This window comes from Protopterus annectens, chromosome 1.part1 (assembly GCF_019279795.1).
Source record: "Protopterus annectens isolate FY-2018-M chromosome 1.part1, PAN1.0, whole genome shotgun sequence".
In the NCBI taxonomy this organism is placed as follows: domain Eukaryota; kingdom Metazoa; phylum Chordata; order Ceratodontiformes; family Protopteridae; genus Protopterus; species Protopterus annectens.
Window position 1 is genome coordinate 376,846,390 of NC_056726.1, and position 26,333 is coordinate 376,872,722.

A 26,333-nucleotide genomic window follows, 5' to 3' on the forward strand; every position below is an offset into this window, starting at 1 on the left:
TTAAAAAAGACTGAAGAAGAAGAACAAACAACCAGGATCCCACGTAGCAAAATTTATTCCATAAAAATGTCTTAGCGCCTCGGCCACCACAGCCTTTAATGAGCACATAATTCATGGTAAAAAATCATTCCCTATTATATAAACGAACAATAAAGCAATCAGTTAATTAAACTATTAACTATCATAATATTTAACCAATACTTACAAACTAAAAATACAGGAATTCGAATACATTTATAATAAATATTTCCAATTAATTTTTTTTTTTTTTTTGGATTTTATTGTTTGAAACTAGTTGCCCCTTTACTTTCATCTGCCATGTTGATTAATAAAAGAATATCAACTCTCAGAAACACTCCCACAATTACATGCACACACTGCAGAAAGGTACACACACACTGGAGAAAAAGGGAAGAGAAGGAAAACGGCTACCAACAATGGCAGGCCAGCCAGAACTACCAAGAGGTAGGACAAAAGGGATAGAGCTACCAATGACGGCAGAACAGATACTACAAGGTAAAGGCAGCATACACACTCACAAATTAGAACTATCAGAGTAAAGCTATTTCTCAACAGAAACTAACTACCAACAGTGGTAAGAAAGAACACCAAAGTGCAAAGGGAAAGGGATAATATAATCAAGTAGAAGGTTAACTGGGTAGGAAAATATAGGAAAGGTTTCTAAAAGATTTTTAAGTCTCGAAAAGAAGGAAAAAAAAAACAATGAAAATACACTTAGCTCACAAGAGAATCTGGCTAACGTGTCTTATTTAGAAGAACGGCAAACAAGATCTGAGGTAATCTGAAGAGGGGCATTCTGGGTAGGGATTTAGCACGAGAGTTTTTGGTTCTCGCGAGCTGTTATAATGGCTGAGCCAGTTCCAAAAGTTGGAACAGAGTCCCAAATGTCAAGGATAAATGAAGATTGACAACATCAGATAAATACTTTTAGTTTCTTCTCAAACAGACTGTCCTCTTAGAGGAAGCTTTTTTTGATAGAATACAGTTTTTTAGACTTGAGGAAGTTACATAAATTGTTTGCAAAATAAAAGCTGAGGTGATTATTTTTAAAAGGACATATTCTGACTTGCACATATTCCCCTCCAAAAGAGTCCTCTGATATTAAATAATGAAAAGAAAGAACTTTTGCTTGAGATAATGTACATCGGCTTGCCTCACATACATACTCTGTTCCTGACAATTTAAACCTATGACAATTCAAGTCTCATCAAGCAATTACAGATCAGCTGCCTTCACATCAGACTATCTCCACAAATAACCTTTTTTTTCTGATTGGGAACACTTCTGCATTTTATACTGCAGGGAAATAAATTCTGCCAACATTAATGTATTTCAGTTTCTTCACACACAGTTCCTGAATATATTCTGTAATTGTTTAAGTGTGGTCAAGTGATAGTTGTGTTCACTTGCTTTAATAAGAGCACTACTACTCCACTTTCTATCCCCTCCAGTATAACTTGTAAAGATTCACTGCATAAAATAAACAAACTACCCTTTTAAAGTGCATATGACTGCACACATCACATACCTGGATTCATCCTTGCTCTGAGAAGCTGGTCAGGAGATACATGAGACAAAAAACAACTCTGAAAGCTTGCAGTCTCAAAACATTAGTAAAAATTCAAGGAATGATAAACTTACAAAGGACAAAAATGAATGATTCTGTTCAACATATCACAGATAAGCATGTAAACATTCTTACATATGTTCATCTGTATCTCTCTTCCTCTTGCCTGCATCAAAGTGCTTTATAATGGGGCACAAACCTTCTAAGCAGAACAACATCAGCCAGAACACCAAACATTTGATAAGGGCCTGAAGCTTCATTGATGCGCCGAACAACAGCAGCTGTCAGCTGAGAGACAGGGAAAACTACGGATGGCCAGTGGATGCCATGGTACCTATACTCTAGCAGACGATGTACAGCACGAGCTGCAAGAAACAATTGCATAAAAATTATTGCGCTTATCACACACACACAGCAGGTATCAAATTACTTATTTGACAACTGATAAATGTGTTTTGATTTTGAGAACCTTAGAAATAACGTGTGCATTTAATGCTCCTTAAAATATACTTGCCAAACTGTTATCAATTCGCATGAATTATAGTAATTTATTAAACTGGAAAACAATACTAAAACTTAATCAATTCACATGAATCGTAAAAAAAAACAACACAAAGTCATCAACTCCCGAATGTACAACTCAGCTGGAAAAGAACAGAAAGTCTCATGCACTGTTCTACATCTATTTATTATATCAAGCATCACTACCACTATATAAGCATTTTGCACAGGCACAGTGTTAATATTTTGTCAAAATGCAACTTTACATAATCAGTAAAAACTCCAGCAAAGCTAGTGACCTCCCAAACCTCTTGTATCAGAGGCACATGGGATATATGCAAATGATCCTTATGAACATCAGGTGTTTCAGCTAATTGGCGATTCTGAATGCCCATGACTTGTTTCATCATTTTAATGGACAATTTCAGGCCAATAAACACCTGATGTTCATAAGGATCATTTGCATATATCCCATGTGCCTCTGATAAAAGAGGTTTGGGAGGTCACTCAGTGGAAGTTCTAGCTTTGCTGGAGTTTTCATTTTGTTTTTGCTGATTGGTTTTTCAGTGACCTTCTCATTTATTGTTTTAACTTTATATAATCAGATATTTCCAGCTGCCTCATCTTTCTCCTTTTAAGTGTCTATCTTTCATAATGTTTGTAATACTGACCATGATGGCATTATATCCACTGAGATTGATAGCACTGTATAATAATGTTTTTTGCCCCTGCAACCATCAAGCTCCCATTGTTCATCAAGACCCTTGTCATCTTAGGAAACCAGGAGAAAGTAGACTTGAGCTGGAGATTGTAGCTGTCATGTAGGAGTGGTACTGGGGTAGGAGATTATTTTCATATGCTGTTTACTCTACTTCCCCAGTGGATAAAAAGCACAGTGCAAGGTCCAGAACACTGGTCCCACTTTAACAGCACACTTCTGCACACCAAAGATTTCCAACTAATTTATTGAGAATGCCTTTCCTGGCTCATGCACTTTCTCCAGGTAGAGTTCTTGTGACAGAATTTGCCAAGAATCTCCCCATGAGATGGGTAAGCTGGCATCAACCATTCAATCCTTTCTCTCCCTTAGATTTATAGGTATATAATAGGCTAACGACCACTAGGGCCTTTATAAGCCTAACCATACAACCCAAATGTATCCCTTTAGCTGTTGTATCTTGAGTGTTTACACTGGGAGAGGGGTGTGTTAGACTGGACATTACTATATATTATACAGAGGGAGTATGTTAGTTTGGACACGATTTACTCACTGCCTCCATCTGTCAGAGACATGGAGTGCAAGACCCATGGTGAATTTCCGATTTCCCATACACTGGTCTAGGTCACATCTGAATAAGGTTAAAAAGGGGCTCTGCTTCACATGGATGGGGATCCTATTCCAGAGGATGAACATATTTGTCTCTCCAACATGTCCTATTTATGTCACAAGCAAAATTTAAATCCTTAGTTTGAGTACTTCTGATACTCTGTAGATGTGCAAAAGCTCCATCATAGCGGGATGCAAGGATGCCTTGTATGCCAGGTATAGATTGCCTCTCAGTAGTTTGTAGGAGACTGAGTGTAGACAGAGGGCTTTAAAGAATCTGCATAGGACAATGTGTTTATACCCACGAACCTTTGCTGATGTTCCAGTTATTGCATTAGGTCTGGTCAGTTACATGTTAAAGAGGGCATTATACTCAATGGCAAGTCTCACAAGACTTCCAAGAAGGCTGCAAATTGCGTAACAGCTTAATTCTAACTTTCCCAGTGTGAAAACAGAAACTCAGCGAAGTCCAGTAGACTTTTGTGTTTATGTGTAAATTTCAGTAACTGGCTAATAAGTGCCCTGCATGGATGCCAAGAAAAAAGAAATACAGAGGACCTGAAGAAAAATCAGTTACATAAGGTAAGAAAAAAAACACTGACTGACAAACATTCTGCCCCTCTAACAAAAAAGTAGTGCAACCTCCAGACATGACTTCCAGTAACCTACAGGAAAGTATAAGACAATTGCACACAGACCTGGTTAAAATAAATGAAAAACTGATGGAGTATGTTAACTCAAATAACAAAAGGCTGGAAAAAATGGAAGAAGCTTAAACAGATATTGAGATGGGGCAATAAAACTGCAAAAATCAGAGGTCAATATGAAGAAAAGGCTGGCTGAATACAAGACTGCTCAAAAAGAGATGTTTCAAAAACTAACAGAATTAAGAGGACAGAGCGTGTAGGGAAAATGTCAGATTTTCAGCTGTACCAGAGAAGCTGGAAGGAACAGACTGCATTAATTTTATGAAAGCACAAATAAGCAACTGACTGGTATTCCACAGCAGTAGTAATTAGTTGAAAAAGCACATCATGTGTATGCTCCAAACCTGGCTATGAGAAAGCAAACTAGACCTTTAATAGTAAAGATGCAATCCTACCAGCAGAAGGACAAATAACTAAAAGTGGCAAACAGTATTGTTTGTGGAGAATAATTACTCACTGTACAAGCAGGCAGAAGAGGAGTAAATTTATTCCACTATTCAGGGAATGTCGAGAAGAAGGTATGAGATTCAAACTGCTGTACCAATCTATCGTCAAAATATTCTTCCCTAGGGGACAAAATAATTTTTGATGAAGTACATGCTATGGAGGAAATACAAAAGTATGCCCAACAAAAAGTGAGCTATGAAAAAGACGGAGATTCTACATTTTGTTCTTCTGGTAATAAAGACCACAGAAAAACTGTGCCAGTGAAACCTTTTCCAATATTTCAATGGAAAATGATGGCGAGAAGGAAGGCAGCATGAGAGCTGACTAGAAAAATCGAGAGTATGTTGGAAATGAAGCAGGGACAAGATCTGGGAGATGGAGATAAGGAGGAATAAAACCAATAACTTGGAAATTGACAAATGTGGGATTACAAAGCAATAATTATACTTATGAAACATGACAGGACAAGAAACTCTGGAAATACTGGCTAGGAAGCAGAGGGAAAAAGTTAACTAAGTACAACACTGATTTTTCTTAATATTACTATTTTTATAGTGTAAGATTTTCTTTGCATGCTATAAAATACAGTTTTCTCAGTTACTTTTAAGTGTAATGGGGATACTATTGCAAACAGGTGCTCCTGTTTTTTTTCTTTTTCCCTTCTCTCGTTTTCCTTGTTCAGTTTTAAGAAATGTAGGCATTGTAATGTAAAAAGAAAAAGAAAAGTCTGGTTTAAAGAGCATGCCAAAGGAAGAAATAATGTGCTTTTTCACATTCTTGTGTGGGGGAATGACTGGATTAAGGCCCTTAGCTTGATCTTGTAACACTTTTTAACAGAAAGCAAGTAAATGAAAAATAACACAATATTATAAGGCTTTCTAGCAAATAAATGTATGCTTACAAGAAAATTCTCCACCTGGTCCTCATGTCTCCATGGAGAAAATCTGAAAATGAGAAATTGGCTATGATGTGATAAAGAGAAACTGACTAGTAAAAAAAGAGAAACTGGCTAGGGGGGTAATGTTCTCTGAAAGCAGTCAGGGGTTTTCCCAGAAGGGAGAACTATAAAAATAAGACAAAACTAAACAGCGCTTAGTAGAAGCACAGGCTGCAGCATGGGTTTTAGCATGGGTAACCTTTCTTTAGGTTAACTCAAGTCTGAAAGTGTGGCTGTTAGTTTGGGACATTTGTTCCTACTAGGAGGGTAAAATTTCAATATTTGAAGATGTACATAGGTTTGTGTGCTAGTATTAAGTTAATAGGTTTTAGGCAGGTATTGGAGGAGTGTCTGTTTCATTGTTTGAGGGCTTTCAATAAAAAAAGAAGTTATGTACTCACCATAACATTCCATCTGTGTTGCCCAGTTTCATTCTTCCTCAACAACTGGGATCTACTCCTCGGATCAGACTTGGCTGTTACTAAAGCTCAACCCACCAAAAAATTCTGAAGCTCCTCACTTTCCCATCATGTATCAACCTTAACACTTCTCAGATCTTGCTTGCTGTTATCTTCTTCTGCTTTTGGCTTTTCCCAGTAAGGGGTTACCACAGCGGAACAACGATCCACAGAAAGTACAGTTGTGTACACTTACCATAAATGTAGATGTTCAAGTGTATTTACTTTTGCAGTCATTACATTTGGGTTATCTGCTTGCAGGTCACCCTCAGTCAGCCTGATTATCAAAGTCTTGGTTCCTGTGTCAGTTGCTGTCTCATCTTCCATGACATCAGGTAATCAGGGGTATAAAGCATGCAGCCAACGCCATTACATCAGTTTTTTTGCCCCAGATGTCAGGTGCCCCCATAATGGGAAGCAATTATATACAAGCTTACACCTCCAAGAAAAAAGCAAATACACCAAAAAGCATTAAGCATAGTAAACAAGAATAGAGGTATAGTCAATAGAAGTCAGGCGGCTGGAGGGAGGGTAAACAGGACTGCAACAGTGAATACACTCAAACATCTACATTTATGGTAAGTGTACATCAACTGTACTATGTTCTTCATGTTTCACTGTTGCAGTCATTACATTTGGGTAGATTCCCAAAGCTAAGGATGGGAGGAGGAAATTAGATAGCATTAGGACCAGCTATAAGGCCCTGCAAGAATGCAGTGGCAAAACCAGCTCTGGATTTAGAAAAAAATTGGCACGTTGTAATGCTTGGTGAAGGTATGTACAGAACTCCAGGTAGCAGCTTCTAGGATATCCCTGGTAGGGACACCTCTGAGAAAGGCTGTAGACGTAGATGCAGCTCTGGTTGAATGTGGCCTAATCCCCTGTGGGGTAGGTTTGCCATGGTGCTTATAGCAGAAATGAATGAAGTGGCATATCCATTTAGAAATGGTTTGCTTTGAAATGGCCTTCCCCTCTGCCCCTGCAGCAAATGCAACCAGCAGCTGTTCAGATTTCCTGAGAGGTTTAGTCCTGTCAAGTAAAATCTAAGTTGTCTGTGTACGTCCAATGAGTGCAGTATTCATTCCCCCTTGTTCTGTAGATTAGAAAAGAAGGTAGGCAAATGAATGGACTGATTAAGGACCACACTGGATACCACCTTGGACATGAAGTAGGGATTGGTTCTGAAGAACACCCTGTCCGCATGAAAGATGATGAAAGGCTCCACTGGCATGAGGGCCTGTAATTCAGACACTCTTCTTGTTGAAGTGATGGCTAGAAGGAAGGTTGTTTTCAAAGAAAGGAATTTCAACTCTGCATTTGCAGCTGGTTCAAAGGAAGGTAGAGTGAGTTTTCCCAATACAAAGTTGAGGTCCCAGGCTGGAGTAGGAGCTCTCCTGGGTGGTCTAAAGTTTTTGGCCCCTCTGAGGAACTGCTTCAACAGTGGATGAGAGAAGAGGGGTGGTTCTGTATTGTAATGAGCTGAAATGGCTGAGGCATGAATTTTGATGGAGGAAAAGGAAAGGCCCTTGTGAAGTATTGAAGAATCTGAGGTAAATTGGGCGCTGCTGTGCCCATCCCGAGTTTGGCTCCAGGAACAGAATCTTTTCCATTTTTCAACATAGGATTTTCTAGCACTAGGCCTCCTTGCCTCCAGAATGACATCCATCACTTGTTTACTGAGGGATGGTAATGGAGAGATCAGGTAATTAGCCAGGCTGCCAGGTTCAAGGTTTGAAGCTGTGGGTGCAGAATCTGGCCCTCCTGCTGGGACAGCAGGGTATGAGTCTGAGGCGGATGCCATGGTGTCAGCAGGGACACACTGCGCAAGAGGGGGTACCAGTGTTGGTGTGGCCAGTCTGGTGCAATCAGGATTGTCCTTGGTTTGTCCTGTTTGATTTTTAGTAGTACCTTGGAGAGGAGAGGCAGAGGGGGAAAGGCATAAGCTGATATTTTTTTCCAGGTGAAGGACAGGGCATCCACTTTCCAAGCTTATCTGTGGGGAGTCGTTGTGCAGAATTTGTCCAATTGGTAGTTCAGGGGAGAGGCAAACAGGTCTATCTCTGGGCTCCCCCATTTGTTTCCCAACATGTTGAATATCTTTGGTTCCAGTTTCCACACGTGTGGGTCCATGAGATTTCTGCTTAGGTCATCTGCCAGTGTATTTAACTTTCCTGGCAGGAATTGAGCCTGTAGGTGCACTTGGTAGCTCAAGGCTGTGTTCCACAGCACCATGGCTAGTCTGCAGAGAGGGTATGAGTGGGTTCCTCCCTACTTGTTTATGTACCATATAACAGTGGTGTTGTCCATCTTTACCATTAATTGTCCTGGAAGAATGTGGTCCTTGAAGGCTGTCAGAGCATTCTGTACAGCAAACATTTCTTTTTGATTGATATGCAGGTGCGTTTGACTTGGGTTCCATTTGCCCTGAATGCACTTCCTTGCCAAATGAGCCCCCATGCATAGTCTGATATGTCTGCTGTTAGGGTTTGGGCGGCAGGGGGTAGAGTGAATGGCAGTCTCTTGTTTTGGTGACAAGCCTCTGCCCACCAAAGGAATTCTATCTGTAGACAAGGTATGATAGGAATCATTGATTCTAGATCCTGAGAATGTTGACACCATAGGCTTTTTAGATACCATTGTAGTTTCCTCATATGCAGTCTTGCATATGGAATTAGTAGAATGCAGGAGGCCATGAATCCTAGGGCTTGCAGTATTTTCCTTGCAGATAGCTGGGTCTTTGTGGCCAGTAGTTTGAAGTAGGCTGTCAAATGAACTTCTTTCTCTGGCATGAGGTAGGCCATCTGGGAAGTTGTATTCAAGCTTGCTCCCAGGAATACAATTTGCTGGCAGGGTACAGGGTGGGATTTTTTTCGTTTATGGTAAACCCCAGAGAAGTTAGCAATTTCTTTACAAACACCAGACGGTTCAATAGTATGTCCTGGCTTTCTGCCTGAATTAGACAATCATTCAGGTACGGGTATATTTGAATATTTCTTTGCCTGAAAAAGGCAATGACTGGAGCTAGGCACTTTGTGAATACCCTGGGTGCAGTAGATAAGCCAAAGGGCAGTGCAGAGAACTGATAGTGCATGTAGCCTACTTTGAAGCGTAGCTATCTTCTGCAAGATTCCCTTATTGGGATGTGCAGGTAGGCTTCCTTTAAATCCAATGTTGCCAACCAGGCCTCTTTGCCTAGCATGGGAAGCAGTTGATGAAAAGTTAGCATCTTGAATTTTGGGATTACCAAAAATGTGTTTAGGATAGACAGGTCCAGGATAGGATGCCAGGAGTTGTCTTTTTGGGTACCAGAAAAAGTCTTGAGGAGAAACCTTGTCCCTATTCTTCTTCTGGGACAGGTTGAATAGCCCTAATGCTTAAAAGAAAGAGAACTTGCTTTTGAGCCTCTGCCCACTGATTTGGCCAACCTTTTGGGGTTGGTAAGGAGTGGAAGTTGAATCTGTATCCTTGGGAAACTATATTTAAAACCCATTTGTCCTGGGTGACGAGTTCCCAATTTTTTGCCTGCAGGACAATCTTGCCCCCTAAAGGTACAGTCAGTTGAGCAGGGCTTAGAAGATTTAAAGTTAAGTCATTGACACAATTTACCATAGGAGGAAGTCTTACTACTTCCTGCTTTGGAAGTGGGAGCCCCCTACTGCTTAGTCCTGTGAGTCCCTTGGGACTGCAGCCTAGGTGTTCTGCTTAGTCTGGGTTTGGACTGAGAAGGCCTGGAAGAGGCAGGAAATGACCAATTCTTAGAGGGCCAATGCCTACTAAATCTGGGAGGTTATACTTGCAGGAAATCTTTAACAGTTTGCATAGATTTAACTTTTTCCTCCATCTTTTTAAGTACTTTTTCTGCTTTGTTGCCAAACAGGCGGTCTTGGTTTAAGGCAGCATCCAGCAATTTAGCCTTAACATGATCCGGCAAAGATTGCTCCTTAAGCTAAGCATGCCTTCTAAGTACAGACCCAGTGGTAGCAGCCTTGCAAGATGCCTCTAAAGAATCAAAACCACACTGCAAAGTACATTTTCCAATGTTTTCAGCAGAATGCATTAAATCCTGTAAATCCTTATTTTCAGCACAGTCAGGAATCAACATCAATTTCTGTTTTAGCAATCCAATAATATGCTGTTGATACTTTAACATATGAAACTGGCAGTTTAAGGCTCTAATGGCCAAGGTTGCAGAAGTGTACACCTTCTTACCCCATCTATCCAATGCCCTGGAATCTCTATCAGCGGGGGTATGACTTTTGGCAGTAGTAGTCTTAATGCCCTTCGGTCCCTGTGAAATGGTTTCAGGATCTGCAGTAGTATTTTTAAAAAGGAACTTGTGAGAGTCAGGAACCCTGTAATACCTATCAGGTTTTCTGGGAGCAGGAGGTAAAGAGACAGGGGACAGGCTAGATTCCGAGAAGGCATCATCAACAATGTCCAGTACAGGAGGTATAGCTAAAGGCCTGTGTTGGGGCAGGAGTAAGAAATTTCTAAGCCTCTTTTGGAGTTGGAGTAATCCTGGCTTTCCCAGCCCTAAGAGTATGCAAGGTTTCACCAAAAGAGAAATCCTCTGGAGGGGAAGCAAAAGGAATAGAGTCCTCTGCATCAAAATCCTCATAGGTAGATAAGGGTAAATCCTGGTCATAAGTGGAAACAGAAATTTCAGAGTCCTGATCAGAAGAATCAGAAGGAAAATCAGCCCCACGTCTCTTAGAGAGGAAAGGGTGGTTTCCCCTGATTAGAGTAATAAGGTCTTCAGCCATTCTTATCATTTGCTTTTTTAGGCATAGGGGCCTGACCATGCGGTCTGGGCGTCTGTTTTCTAGGCATGGATCGAGTTTTAGGCCTTGAAGAAGAAGATGGCATTGGTTTAATATACAAGTCAGTAGGCCTGAATACACCCTTAGAAGCTGGTGCCTGCATAGCGGCTCCGGACCCATCCAAGGTAGAGACATCCGCAGGTTCCACAGTCGAGGAAGCATCTCGCGACATACCAGTCTCCAAATGGGTCTCAGTAGAGGCCTGCGAATCTGAAGTAGCTGGTATCAGGGGCTGCAAAAGTGCCTCACTGAGTACCGGTGAACTGGCGCCTATCTTAGGAGAAGCGTTGTCGGCAGCTTTGGACCTATGTGGTCTGACTCTGTCTTTATTTTTGTGTTTTTTTGGAATGTCAGTAGTTGGGTGGCTTACTAAAGCCATTTCTGGATAACTGAACCGAGTACCAAAATATTTAAAAGCGTAAATGAACTGACGACTAATAGTTTGAGGTTTGAATAAGGCACAAAACCAACAGCGAGGTACGTCGTGGTCTGGGCCTAAGCAAGGAATGCAGTACGAATGAAAATCTTTATGAGGTATTTGCTTTCCACAAGAAATACAATTGTTAACTTTTACTGACATCTGTTTAGAGCAAGAAAAAGATTCCCCAATGGGGTACTTAGCTTAGTTGAAGACTTCAGATCTGAAACTCAAAAACGAAAATTTCAGGAGTCGGCCAACTGGCACTTGCGAACTGCTTCTGCTTTAGGCATCGCACAGCAAGAAAGACTGATGTAATGGTGTCGGCTGCATGCTTTACACCCCAGACTACCTGACGTCATGGAAGATGAGACAGCAACCGATGTAGGACCCAAGACTTTGACAATCAAGTCGACTGAGAGCTACTGCAAGCAGATAACCCAAATGTAATGACTGCAACAGTGGCACACAAAGAACATCTGACAGCGCATGTAGCCTGCTCTGAAGCACAGACATCTTCTGCAAGATTCCCTTACTGGGATGTGCAGGTAGGCTTCCTTTAAATCCAATGTTGCCAACCAGGCATTTTTGTCTAGCATGGGAAGCAGCTGATGAAGAGTTAGCATTTTGAATTTTGGGATTATCAAAAAGGTGTTTAGGATAGACAGGTCCAGCATAGGACCCAAGGAATAGTCTTTTCTGGGTACCAGGAAAAGTCTCGAGTAAAAACCTTGCTCCCATTCCTCTTCTCGGACAGCATGAATAGCCCTGATGCTTAGAAGAGAAAGAACCTGCTTTTGAGCCTCTGCCCACAGATTTGGGGGTAGGTCAGGCCAACCGTTTGGGGTTGGTAAGGAGTGGAAGTGGAATCTGTACACTTGGGAAACTATATTTAAAACCCATTTGTCTTGGGTACTGAGTTCCCAATTTTTTGCATGCAGGGTGATCTTTCCCCCTAAAGGAACAGTCAGTTGAGTAGGGCGTGGAAGGTTTAAAGTTAAGTCATTGTGACAGTTTACCATAGGGGGTGTCTTACTACTTCCAGCTTTGAAAGTGGGAGCCCCCCTCTGCTTAGGCCTGTGAGTACCTTGAGAGTGAAGCCTGGGTGGTCTGCTGGTTCTGGGTTTGGACTGAGAAGGCCTGGAAGAGGCAGGAAAGGACCAATTCTTAGAGGGCCAGTGCCTACTAAATCTGGGAGGATGTACTTGCAGGAAATCTTTAACAGTCTGCATAGATTTAGCTTTTTCCTCCATCTTTTTAAGTACTTCTTCTGCTTTGTTGCCAAACAGGCGGTCTTGGTTTGAGGGACCATCCAGTAATTTAGCTTTAACATGATCTGGCAAAGTTTGCTCCTTAAGCCAAGCCTGCCTTCTAAATACAGACCCAGTGACAGCAGCTCTGCAAGATGCCTCTAATGAATCAAAACCACATTGCAAAGTATGTTTTCCAACTTGTTCAGCAGAATGCATTAAATCATGTAATTCTTTATTTTCAGCACTATCAGGAATCAACATCATTTTCTGTTTAAGCAATCCAGTAATATGCTGCTGATACTTTAACATATGAAACTGGCAATTTAAGGCCCTGATGGCCAAAGTTGCAGAAGTGTATACCTGCTTACCCCATCTGTCCAGGGCCCTGGAATCTCTATCAGAGGGGGTAGGGCTTTTGACAGTAGTAGCCGTAATGTCTTTAGGTCCCTGTGAAATGGTCCCAGGATCCGCAGTAGGATTCTTAAAGAGGAACTTGTGAGAGTAAGGTACTCTGTAATACCGGTCAGGTTTTCTGGGAGACGGAGGTAAAGTGTCAGGGGCCAGGCTAGATTCCAAGAAGGCATCATCTACAATGTCCAGTACAGGAGGGATAGCTAAAGGCCTGTGTTAAGGTAGGAGTAAGAATTCCCTAAGTCTCTTTTTGGAGTCAGAGTAATCCTGGCTTTCCCAGCAGAAATGCTTCCTAATAGTATGCAAAGTTTCACCAAAAGAGAAATTCTCTGGAGGGGAAGCAGACGGAATGGAGTCCTCTGCATCAGAATCCTCATAGGTAGATAAGGGCAACTCCTGGTCATCAGAGAAAATAGAAATTTCAGAATCCTGATCAGAAGAATCAGAAGGAAATCAGTTCTAGGTCTCTTAGAGGGAGAAGGGTGGCTTCCCCTGATTAGAGTAATAAGGTCTTCAGCCATTCTTATCATTTGTTTTTTAGGCATAGGGGCCTGACCATGCGGTCTGGGCATCAGTTTTCTAGGCATGGATCGAGTTTTAGGCCTTGAAGAAGAAGATGGCATTGGTTTAATATGCAAGTCAGTAGGCCTGAATAAACTCTCAGAAGCCGGTGCCTGCACAGTGGCTCGAGACCTTCCTAGGTAGAGACATCCGCAGGTTCCACAGTCGAAGAAGCATCTTGTGGCATACCGGACTCTGAATGGGACTCAGTAGACCTGCGAATCTGAAGTAGCGGGTATCGGAGGCTGCGAAAGTGCCTCAATGAGTACCGGCGGACTGGCAACTAGCTTAGCAGAAAAATCATTGGCAGCTTTGGACCTATGTGGTCTGTCTCTGTCTTTATCTTTGCGTTTTTTCGGAATGTCGGTAGTCGGGTGGCTTACCGAGGCCATTTCTGGATAATTGAACCGAGTATCAAAATATTTAGATGTGAAAATGAACCGACGATGAATAGTTCGAGGTTTGAATAAGGCACAAAACCGACAGCGAGGGACGTCGTGGTCTGGGCCTAAGCAAGGAATGCAGTACAAATGAAAATCTTTATGAGGTATTTGCTTTCCACAAGAAATACAATTGTTAATTTTTACTGACATCAGTTTAGAGCAAAAAAAAGGATCCCCAATGGGGTACTTAGCTTAGTTGAAGACTTTGGATCTGAAAGTCGAAAATGAAAATTTCAGGAGTCGGCCGACCGGCGCTTGCGAACTGCTTCGGGTACCTCATGGTAAGAAAGACTGAAGTAATGGTGCTGGCTGCATGCTTTATACCTCAGACTACCTGACGTCATGGAAGATGAGACAGCAACCGACGCAGGACCCAAGACTTTGATAATCAGGCCGACTGAGGGCTACCTGCAAGCAGATAACCCAAATGTAATGACTGCAACAGTGAAACACAAAGAACATCGAGTGGCAGTGAAGTTTTTACAATGTCGAGCTGCCAGCCCAGCTCCCGACCTTCCAGTGAAGGCACACACATGCACACACTCACACCTATGGCTAATTTACAGTGTCCAATCCACCTACAGCATGTCTTTGGGATGTGCGAGGAAAGCAGAGCTCCCAGAGGAAACCCACGCGACCGCAGGGAGGACATGCAGACTTCACACAGAAGGCACCCCAGCCGAGAATTGAACTGGTGAAATCTTGTTTGCTATTATATAACAAAAAAATGTATATGTAGTTTTATATATATATATATATATATACATACATACATACATACATACACACACACACACACATACATACATACATATATATATATATATATATATATATATATATATATATATATATATATATGTATCTTTATACCTATAGCCATAAAGAGAAAGGTATAAAACTATTTAGGATCGACTTAAAAATATACAACCTATCTTCAGCTCAATCCAAAAGACAGTTGTGTCCTTACAGTCCCTCATTCTTCCAGATGCCAAGTAAGAAAAGGACGGTGGTTGGTAGGTGGGAAGTTGAAGAAGAATGAAAATGGACAACACAGACAGAATGTTATGATGAGTACATAACGTCTTTATCCGATGTCAATTATCATTCATACCGCAATAATTAGGACAGACTCCCTAGCTACCTAAATTCCAGGATGGACTCTAAGGAAGGATGCTCCTGAGCACAGCTTAGCCAAGGGCTGCTCTTCCCCTAGAGTCCAGATCCAATTTGTAATAAATGATAAAAGTATGAGGATTGGTCCAGGCTGTAGCTGTGCATATATCGTCCATTGATGCTTTAGAAAGAATTACCACATAGGTGGCAGTACACTAAACACCGAAAGTGTGATAAGAGACTTAGGGACACAGGCGGACAGTGGTCTCACCTTCAATAACCACATCGCCACAACAGTCAGGAAATCCTTCTATGTGGCACACCTCATCACTAAGGGCTTTTCATCTAGAAAAAAGGAGGTCATTGTCCCACTGTACTCATCCCTCATTAGACCCATTATAAAATACAATGCCCCATTTGGTATGTACCTATCAAGACATCTGCAACAACTGGAAAGGCCACAGAAATACCTCACTAAAAGAATCACAGGCCTAAAGCAGATGCCCTATGCTGACCACCTTAAAAAACTCCAGCTATACTCTGTCGCATATTGTCTACTCAGAGGCGATCTCTGCTTAACATACAAGGCCATGTGAAACCCAGAGCTGCTGGACATGCTACACTTAAAGAAATCCCAATCCCTCAGAGCCACACGCTCCAGGGATCTAAATCTTGACATCACAATAAACAAAACATGCTGGAGGGATAGGTTCCTGACCCAAAGACTCCCCGGACTCTGGAACAGAATGCCCATACATGTCAAGCAAAGTGCCTCTTTGGCCCTTTTCAAAAGGAACCTTGACGATTGGATGGGAGTAAGGAAATTCACCCCGGGGATCACGTCAGTCACCCTGCTAGACAGGTGTCCAGGGAAGTAAAGAGTGTGGGAAGAAATAGCCAGGGAATTGTTATGGCTAGGCTTAGGGCTGATAGCCTAGTACCAACCTATGAAACACCATGGATGTTGCCATAGACCTAGTCAAATGTGCTCTTGTAGGTTTTGGTAAGGTTAGGCCCATCTTGTTGTAAATAAACATTAAGCAATCCATCAGCCACTTGGTTAAAGTGATCTTTGCAACTGGTTTGCCCAATTTTGAATCTGCAAAGGATGAAAATAATTGGTCTGTCTTTCTAATTTGCTTTGTTCTATGTAAGTAAAGACCTAACTGTCTGTGAACATCCAATAAATATTACATACATATTCACCTTTGTTTGAAAATTTGGGAAATAAAACTGGTAAATTAAGTGACTGATTGATATTGAATTCTGATTCCACTTTAGGAAGGACAGAAGAGTTGGTATGTAATGTCACTCTATCCTTATGAAAAATCAAGTAGGGAGGTTTAGATGATAAAGTTTGAAGGCCTGAAATTCTTCTAGCAAATGTAATGGCCACTAGAAAAATAGTTTTCTAGGTCAAGAATTTAAGTTCACATTTAGCTGCTGGTTCGAAGGGGGATTAAATTAAGGTTTGTAGTATCAAATTTAAGTCCCACATTGGTATAGAATGTATGGTCTGAGCAAGACGGTGCCTCTTAAAAAGTATAAAGTTTAGATGAAGACAAGGAATTGTCAAATCCAGTATAAAAATTAGAAATTGCTGCTAACTAGACTTTGACTGTTGAGGAGCTAGCTCTCTTATTAAAAACTGTTGCCAAAAACTCCAGGACACTTTACACAGAAGCTGAAAAGGGGTCAATGTGTTTTTGCTGAGCCCAGAAAGCAAATCTTTTCCATTTACTTCTGTCAAGTTTTCTTGTGGAAGCCTTACGTGAAGACAGATGTATATGGCAAACAGGGGAAGACAGCATTGATTGTCTGGCTATAAAGGGAATTGGAGAAACCATGCTGTTAGCTTGAGGTTTGAAATATCCAGATGCATTATGCCTGTCGGGTGAGATAGGAGATCTGGAACTGGACCCAGAATCCAAGGTGGGTACAGTAGATGAGGCCAAAGGAAGGGGAACCAAATCTGTTGAAGCCAGTAAGGTGCAATGAGAATAACCTTGCTATTCAACCGGGCAGATTTCTGTAGAAATTTGGGAATTAGGACATGCTGTAGGTGGATTAGACACTCTAAATTAGCCCTAGGCGTGAGTGCATGTGTGTGCCTTCTGTGGAAGGTTAGGCGCTGGGCTGGCAACTCGACACCATAAAAATCCACTGCCAATCATGAGCGGACAGGTGATCCACTGTGGCGACCCCTAACCGGGAAAAGCCGAAAGAAGAAGAAGGGGAATCAGTGGATATGCACACAGAAGACTGGGAGTAATCATGGAGTGGCACATTGACTTTCTTGGACTAAGATGCCATGCCCTTACTTATAAGATGAGTGACATAGAATGATTTCCTTACTACCTTGGCCAAGTGTTGGTCAAGGCCAGGTTACTATCTACATGAGCTCCCAAATCACTGACTATTGGGTCAAATCTTAGAGGTGTTTTACCAATCATAATGTCCCAGGGTGTCAGACTTCTCAAAAGGTACTATTATACATTTCTTGGCATTGAGTTTTAAGCAATGATTTTGGCACCAGTCATTTGTCCTAGTTAGAGCTTTTTTGCAAGGTGCTAATGTATTTGGGGGAATCTATGATTGCTCCTAGTTTGCAGTCAATTGTGAACTTGGTCAGCACCAGGCCTTTGACATTGGGCTTGATTTCCGAAAAGCAGATGCCAAAAAGGTGCAGGCCCAGCACTGAGCCCTGAAGGACTCCACTGGAGATCAGCCTTTTTGTAGAGGTGGTCTCACCAATCCTAACTTCCTGATTCCTATCTGTGAGCCAGATGGCAATCCAAAGTGTTATATATGGGTTTATATAATTTGGAGAGTTTGTTAACAATGCCCAAGTGAGGTATTGCATCAAATGCCTTAGCCAATTTGAAGTAGGCTGTATACACCATTTTCCCCTTGTCCACTGCCTTGGTGATGTCCACTAGGTTTAGTAGGCATGACCTTCCTTTGACAACGTCACACTAGGTTGGGTCCAGTGTCTGAAGGTTACCTATGTCTTTGATGATCATTTCCATGATAATTTGTTCCATGGCTTTGCATACAAGACTAGTCAGACTAATGGGTCTGTAGTTTCTGGAGTCTGTTGATAGTCCACCCTTATGAAGGGAGATGACAGTTGCAGTCCTTCATTCTCATGGCACAAAGCCTGTTTTGCGACTACAGACAAATAGTGACAAGTAGTGAACTTAAACTCATCCTACGTATAAAAAAGAAGAAGAAAAAAATATATACTTTTAAATATTATACAGAATTACCAAGTATTTGAATGCAATCCAAGCAGGGTAGGCAGTCTGTTTCCAGTTGAAAATCCTTTATTAAGTACACAGACAAGCAATCCAAGTAAAACAATCATAACACAGTAATAGTTTCCTCACAAGCTTTCTATGGGGGAATACAAGACAACTCCCAATTTGCAGTCATCTAAAAACTTGGTCAGCCAAAGGCCCTTGACATTAGTCTTTACCTCCAAAAAGTACATGACAAATAGGAACAGTCCTAGCACAGTGCCCTGAGGTACCCCATTGTTGACCAGTCTCCTAGTTGAAGTAGTCACACCAGTCCTGACTTTCTGGGTTGTATCTGTGAACCAGCTGGCAATCCAGTAAGTTATGCAGGGGTTTATGCCTAGTTTGGTGAGTCTGTTAACTACACAGGCATAATCGTCCCTTGACAAAGTCAAACTGGGTAGGGTTCAGCATTTGAAGGTTGCCTATGTTTTTTTTTATCCCCCCAAAACACCTTTACTGAATTATCACTTGTGACACAGGCAAATTTACATTCATGTAAAAGTAATCACACTATAATTAACACAAACATTTTACTTCACACGTATTATTACATATCATATAACCTAAGCGACACTACATAAATTATCCAATTCCTGCATTTTTTTAAACAAGAAACATCTTTATTAAACCAGTAACCAAGAAAAGTGCAACACAACCCGTCACAAAACCATACAAGTAATCCAAAAAATGTCATAGTCAGCAGAAGCAGGCAAATGGTTCTGTCAAAAATTACTTTAATAAAACAACAAACACTGCTTGTTTGATAGTTAATGAACAGCAATTAGCAATTACTTTACTCAACCAATCAAATGGTTAGTGTTAATTGTATGAGTGACTTATTTAAACCAAACTGAATGGTTGGGAGTTAGTTTTGATGAAGTTCTGGGATGAACAAAACAACGATAAGGCAGACTTTTCCCAATTTATAGTAATGCCTAGTTGAGTGCAGACTCCGATGGTTGAATCTCTGGCTTGTAGAAGTAGATGCCTGGTGGTGGCAGTCAGGAGCCAGTCATCCAGGTATAGAAATACTTGGAATCTAAGACGTCTCACGTGAGCCGTTACTACCGCCATGCATTTGGTGAACACCCTGGGGGCTGTGGTGAGACCAAAGGGCAGAGCTTGAAACTGATAATGACTCCCAGCCAGAAGCGTAAATGACTCCTTGATGCTCTGTCCATTTTTATGTGGTAGTATGCATCTTTGAGGTCTATGGAGCACATCCAATTGTCTTTCCCTAACAGAGGGAGAATAGACTGCAGTGTTACCATTCGGAACTTGGACTTCTTTACTGATTCATTTAACTGGCTGAGATCCAAAATGGGCCTCCGGTCCCCTGTTCGTTTTGCCCTAAAATGAATCTGGAGTAAGTTCCGAATCCTATCTGGTCTGTGGGGACAGTTTGGATGACTCTCTTTTGAAGCAACTTTTGGACTTCTATAGTGGCTTGATCCCTGTGATTGGGTGGAACATCTGTGATTTTCTTGGTTAGATGAGGTGGAAAAGAGAAGGGTATGGAGTATCCTCTGGAAATTATTCTTTGTACTCACTTGTCTTGTGTGATGTTGTGCCAGGCTTCTGGGTACAAAGATAAGCGACCCTGAATTGCTCCAGAGAAGCACAGTCAGGCCCCAAATCAGGAGTGCTGATAGGGACGGCCACCCTGGTTTTGCGGACCCCCCCACCTCTAGGGCAATGTCTACCATTACTTCCGCCTTCATCTGCCTCTGGAGAAGGAATCATCTTGTGCATCCGGGAAAAATCTCTGAGATTTCTTGAACCACATTTTCTGCCTCTCTGACCCTTAGGGTATGGTCTAGAAGGGACAGAAAAACATACTCCAACAGCAGAGAGAGTTTTCCCTTCCTGCTCGCATCTGGTGAGTGTGTCTTTTACCTTTGGTCCAAACAGAGAGGAACTGTCAAAGGAGGCATTGGTAAATGTAGAATTGAAGGGCTCCGCAAAGTTACATAAGCGCATCCAGGAGTGTCTCCTAAGGGAAACTCCTGAACCCGCTGCCCTGCTCGCTCCATTTGCTACGCAAGATATCAGCCTCATGGAGGAGTTAACAATGGAGTTTAAGGTAGACAACGGAGGAGTAACCTTCTCAGGGACTCATTCAGTTAAAGTACCTTGGAGAGTATCTCCTAGTTCTTTTAGGAGATCTCTTTGAAGCCTAGTGAAATGAGTAAGGTAATTCAGCGATCTGAGTGTAAAAGCCACTGAAGAAAAATACTCTTCCCATATCTGTCCATTGTTTGAGACTCCTTGTTTGGTGGGTGGACAGATAAGGAGGTTTCTGCTAGTTCCTTCTTTGTGGCTGCTGCCACCATCATGGCATCTACAGGCACACCTTTGGTTAAAAACTCTTTTTCTTTGGGAGCTGAAAGAAATTTGCTGGGCCTTCTGGAGACTGTTTCCATGATATCAGGAGTTTTCCCACACCTTTCGACTCACTAAATCTAACAGCTCATCAAAAGGTGGAGACACCCAAGAGGCTGAAGGTTGAGACCCGAAAGCCTTCAGGTACACAGACTCCTCATCAGAAGGGGTGACAGTGGGTCAGCCGCCTCTCTGTTTCAGGATCTCTAGGATATCTACGAAGGAGGTATCATCAGATGACGACCTAGGGGAACCTTCTGACTCCTCGAGGTCAGTGTCAGAGGTGATGGACTCATCAGGGGAGTCTACATGCTTCCTCTTGCAAGTTCTCTTCCGAGGAGGCTCCTCAGAAGGGTATTCTGGGGAGGTATCAGAAGACAGGGGGGCACCCAATGGGGGCTCCTGAGGCTACGCGTCTCTGCTGTCAAGAGAGAGAGATGGTGCCGAGACAGAGGTAGGAGGTTGAGAGGGAAGAGCATCAGTACCCTTGTGTGTAGCTGAAGACCTAGACAGCATGCTCCTCATCATCTCCAAGGCAGATCTCTCCAGCTCCGAGGACACCACCGGTTCCGAGGAAGCAGAAGTAGCTCTCTGCTCCAGAGCAAATGGCTCCAAGAGAGATGTAGGATCAGAGCTCAGCTGGAACAATGAACTGAGAGGTAGGCTCAGAACTGAAGAAGTTCGGGGCCGACTGGTGAGTTTCGGCTCTTAGACACCAAGGACGGTACGAAGGTGTTGGAGCAACACTTGGCTCAGAGACAGATAGTAGGGGTGCTGGAACTGACAGTTCCACAACAAACAGCACCGGTAGCTCTGGCTCCAAAAGACGGACATGGCTTGGAGGAGGAACAGAAGCAGGTAAAATGGCCTTAGACAGCTCCAGAACCGACTGGGTCAAAGCCGGCAACAAATTTGCTAACGTCAACGACTTCAAAAATCTAAGCACCACTCTCTTGACATCCTCCTCAGAAAGACTCTTGGAGGATCAGGAAGACAAGGTAGATGATAGAGATCTTTGCAAGATCAGAGATCTGAGTCTCGGGGACACCAGTAATAAATCTCTAGACCGGCTCTGAGGTATGGGTTCAGTAATCGGCTCTAAAAAACTTGGGGCCAAGACTGGAGTGTCAATGTCAATAACCTCGACTAGCTCCGAAGGCAGAGGAGCCGAAGAGGTATAAAGTTTGTCCAGTTTAGCAATTTTCTGTGGAGGTCCCGATTTAACAGTCGGTGTGGGAGACTGTCTTTTCACCGACTTGACCTTCTCTTTTTTAGAAGAGGGAGACCTGGAATGAGAGAATGAAGAACTGGCTAAATCCTCCTCAAAATAAGGTTTAAGGAGACCTTTCAAGATCAGTTTGTTCTTCCTTTCCTGGAGCACCTGGGAACTAAAAGAGTGGCGAAAGGTACATGTCTCCTGAAGATGTATGGCTCCCAAACAGTAAACACAATTACTATGTCAGTCAGTCAGGGACATTTTTTGAGAACATTTAAGACATTTTTTTAAAACCTGAGGGTTTATGATCTTTAGACTCCTTAGAAATACAGTCACAACAACAATTACCAAATATAAACATAGGAAGAGAGGACAAGCACCTCTAACTTAAATGGGCCTAGGCCTGATCAAGAAAAAGAACACATAAGGGGAAAAACAACAGAGGAATAGGTCCTCTAACTTAAACGGGCCTAGCCCTGCTAAGGAAACAGCAGACAAGGAAAAAGGCAATAGAGGACTAGGTCCTCTAACTTAAATGGGCCTAGCCCTGAACAGAGGGAATTGCAAGACAGAGAACAAAGAAGCAACAAACAAAGGCTGGAATAAGTCCTAATAAAAAACGGACCTATGCCTAAGAAAGATTGTAGGAATAACTAGCACACAGAAAGAAGGGATACCAGTGTAAGGAAAGGCCGGCGGAAGCAACGGCCAACAATTAGCAACAATTGCAATAAAATTCAAAAAACACACTAACTGCTACAAGTTAACAAGTGTAAGATAATAATACTAAACTAACTATAATACTCAACAACAATCACTATAGAAAACTGAATAAGTAAAAAATTCCAACTTAGCCACGGCCAAGAAAGAGAGCACTTCTGAACTCGTAGAGATGGCAAATGAGATCTGGGGATTCTTACTAGTGCATTATGGGATACCTACCTTGCCACGAGCCAACTTAGAGACTTCGAGCTTTGTAACTGGCCGAGTCGGAGCAGAGGATCGGCTCCGAACCTATATGTAAGAATGAAGGCGAAATAGGACTACAGAACATCATACATTTATATAAATGAAAAACTACACCACTACAATCCTAGTTGCAAGCATTTACATTACAAATCATACTGCCACACTCTCAGTTGCAAACATAATACATCACTTATAATCTACCCAATCTTTTTCAGTCACATATTTCATAGCTCATTGAAGTCTTGCCTTCTTTTAAACCTCATTCCTCCCCTTATGTGTTGTTCCCACAATTCCATTTTTTCCCTATGCAGTTTGCTCTTACTTTTTTCCAAAGACCTCAATTCCAGTTGTTTTATCTTTGTTACTATATTCACTACATCTAATATAGTTGGTTTAGATTATGATTTCCATTTTCTAGCAATTTTTTTTTTTAGGCAGCCATTATTGGACACAGCAAGGTCTTACCATGCCTAGGCAATTCTGATTCCGTATCACAGTTCAGAAAAAACATCTTCCTCATCAGACCAATCTGACCACCCAGCATCTCTGACAGCACATCCCACAGGGAATCCTTAAAGTCTGCCAATTCACCGTACTTCCAGAAAATATGTTCGCAATTACCTCTTTCTTCCCTGTCACGCCTCCAATATTTGCTGTCTGCCTGAGGAACAATTCTCTGAAGTCTACTTGGGGTATAGAAATACCTATGCAAACATTTCCAGGCAAAAATCCTAAACCTTCCCTAATCCTTTCTATCCTCCTCTGATTGATTCTTATAGTTATCATGTAAAATTGTATATGCGCTTCTAATTATTCCTTTTTTAATGGCAGCTTCTGTTCTAGATTATACTAAAAACTACCAGTTGCTGGTCTTTCATTTAGGATTCCCCTATTTCTTTTTCTTTGTCTGTACTCTAATATCAATCCCTGACTGGGAAGGTAATCTCTAACCTGCAGTCAAAATACATTTTTGGCGTCTTCCAATTCTGTCATCTTTCTGTCTCTAGTTACTTGCTCCCAATATCTCGGTTCCTTTGCTAGTTTTCGCCAACAAACTCCAGCCAACTCTTGCCTATTGTCTATATCCCTAATTGCAGTCATCCCTATCGGCAAAATTTCCTTTCTCCAATCCCGTTTTGGCTTGGTTCTTAGAATACTTTCTTATTCTTTATGGACATAATATTCTTTATGACTATTGTTATTCTCCTTGAAGGTCTGTATCCAAAATCCTAGTCTCTCCTTGTTTCTTGAGCTTCCCCCCATTTCATTATCATCCCTTTCCACTTTGAAATATAGTTTTCTGCTTGTGCTATGTATAGGAGTCTTAACTGTGTAGCTCTGAAATACCCCTTCAAATTGGAAAAAAATCAGCTTCTCCCACTTGACTCCCATCATCTTCTCCTCCCAGACAAAGTCCCTCAGGTCTTTATTGATCGCTATCCACAACTTCTCCTCCAGTTCATAAAAATATGCCTGACTCGTGTACAAGACTAAAGGGACGAAAAACATTTTAACTGCTTGTATCTTATTATCCATATCCATAAAACAAAGCTTCAATTTTCTACTTTTGTATTATCTTTTGTTTAGTCTCTTCCCACGTATCCTTAGCTGCCACACTAGAATCATTTTAATCCATACTCCTAAATACTTCATTTTATCATGTCCCCACAAATATGCACATTTCCAAATCAATTTGTGTGTGGTACATAATTTACCGCTATTGCCATAACTTTGTATCCTGAAAAACTCTGATACTGTCTCAAAACGTTCCACAGCACTATAATGTCTCTCTCTGGTTTTGTCAGATATAAAATAATATCATCTGCAAATGCAGCCAGCTTTTCTTTACTACCATACCAATTATATTCCTGAATTTCTGAATCCCTTGTTTTCTTTGACAATGGTTCTAAATATAATGCAAATAATAAAGGGGAAAGAGAGCAACCCTGCCTGGTTCCTCAGCTCAAGCAGAAATTATCAGAGAGGACCACACCCACTTGAATTTTCACCTCCGATGCTTCATATATCCTCCTAATCAACCTTATCATTTTTTTCAGGAAATGCAACTGCTTCCATTGCCCTGCTCATAAAGTCCCAGCTTACTCTGTCAAATATTTTCTCTGCATCAAGACCTGCTAACAACAGTGGTATTTTCTTACATTGTTTCCCTCTGGATTATCAATGTTCTGTTAATGTTGTCAAATGTTTGCCTCCCCTCCACAAAACCACATTGATCCATATCTATCAGTTTCGGCATTACTTTTGCCATTCTTTTAGACATTAAAGAACATGAACACTTTATAATCATAGTTGAGTATTGACGTGGGCCTGTATGAAGCTGAATCTGATAGATATTTACCCTATTTAGGTATTACAGCTAACATTGCCATTAGTACTTCTCCTCCTCTAAAATTACTGTTAAACAAAACCTTCCAGATCTTTGTCAGTTTTTTCCTCCTAGCTTCCAAACTTCCACCAGAATACCATCTATTCATGGGGACTTTCATGTAGACTGATTATACATCACAATTTTTTATCTCAGCTCCCCCTATCCTAACCGTTAGTAATTGAGGCTCATCTACCTCTAATCTGGCATATTTAATTCTTCCATAAACATTTCCATTTGTATCCTGTCTTGATTTTCATATTTTTCTACTTTATAGACTCTGTCACAGAATTTCCGAAATATGTCTAATACCTCTACATGACTTCTTGCTACCTTCCTTGTTCAGGCTCCCTAAGTTTGGTGACAGCCCTTCCCACTTTCTGTTGCCTGAGTTGTTGTGCCAAAAGTTTTTGTGTTCTAGTGGCACTATCAAAAAACAGTTGATTAACAGCAACCTTTCTAAACTCATGCATATTATTGAGGTAATCCCTTATTTTCTGTCTGGCATTCTGCAGTTGATCCTCTTCTTGTTCTGTGAGATTCCCCCTATTCTGCAATACTTTAACATTTGTCAGTCCCTCTAAATAATTCTTGTTACTTCTTAAACCATAGCTCCCTTTCTTTTATTTCCACCCTATTTTTAAACTCCACCCTAATTTTATCCCACTGCCTAGCTATATTTACAGAAGAAATTTAAATAATCTCTAACAGCTCCTGAATAATCTCTACTACCCATTCCGTTCTTTTCAACAGATGGGTGGAAAAGCACCAATGTCCCCATTTTTATTTAATTACCATATGCTTTTATTTTAGCCATTATTGGCACATGATCTGAATATTAGCCATGGTTGTGCAGCGGTTAGCATGGTCGCCTCACAGCAAGTGGCTCTTTGGTTTGATTCTCGACTTTAGCACCTTCTGTGCGGAGTCGACATGTCTTCCCTGTGGTCGAGTGAGTTTTAAAGACATGCAGTAGGGATGCTTGTGTGCCATCTGTGAAGGTTAGGAGCTGGGCTGGTAACTCGACACTGTAAAAACTCCACTGTCAATCAATCTGCGGCCCGGTGACCCCTAATAAATGAAGACGAAAG

The 26,333-nt window shown here is 41.6% G+C and overlaps 1 protein-coding gene across 1 annotated transcript in view; it reads right to left on the reverse strand.

Annotated features, from left to right (window-relative positions):
• FOXRED2 (FAD dependent oxidoreductase domain containing 2) overlaps nucleotides 1–26,333 on the reverse strand; it is a 799,110-nt gene that overhangs the window by 194,781 nt on the left and 577,996 nt on the right. The window contains exon 6 of the mRNA XM_044075330.1: nucleotides 1,788–1,953. Within this exon, the coding sequence (XP_043931265.1) occupies nucleotides 1,788–1,953 (166 nt within the window). The remainder of the gene's footprint in view (nucleotides 1–1,787; nucleotides 1,954–26,333) is intronic.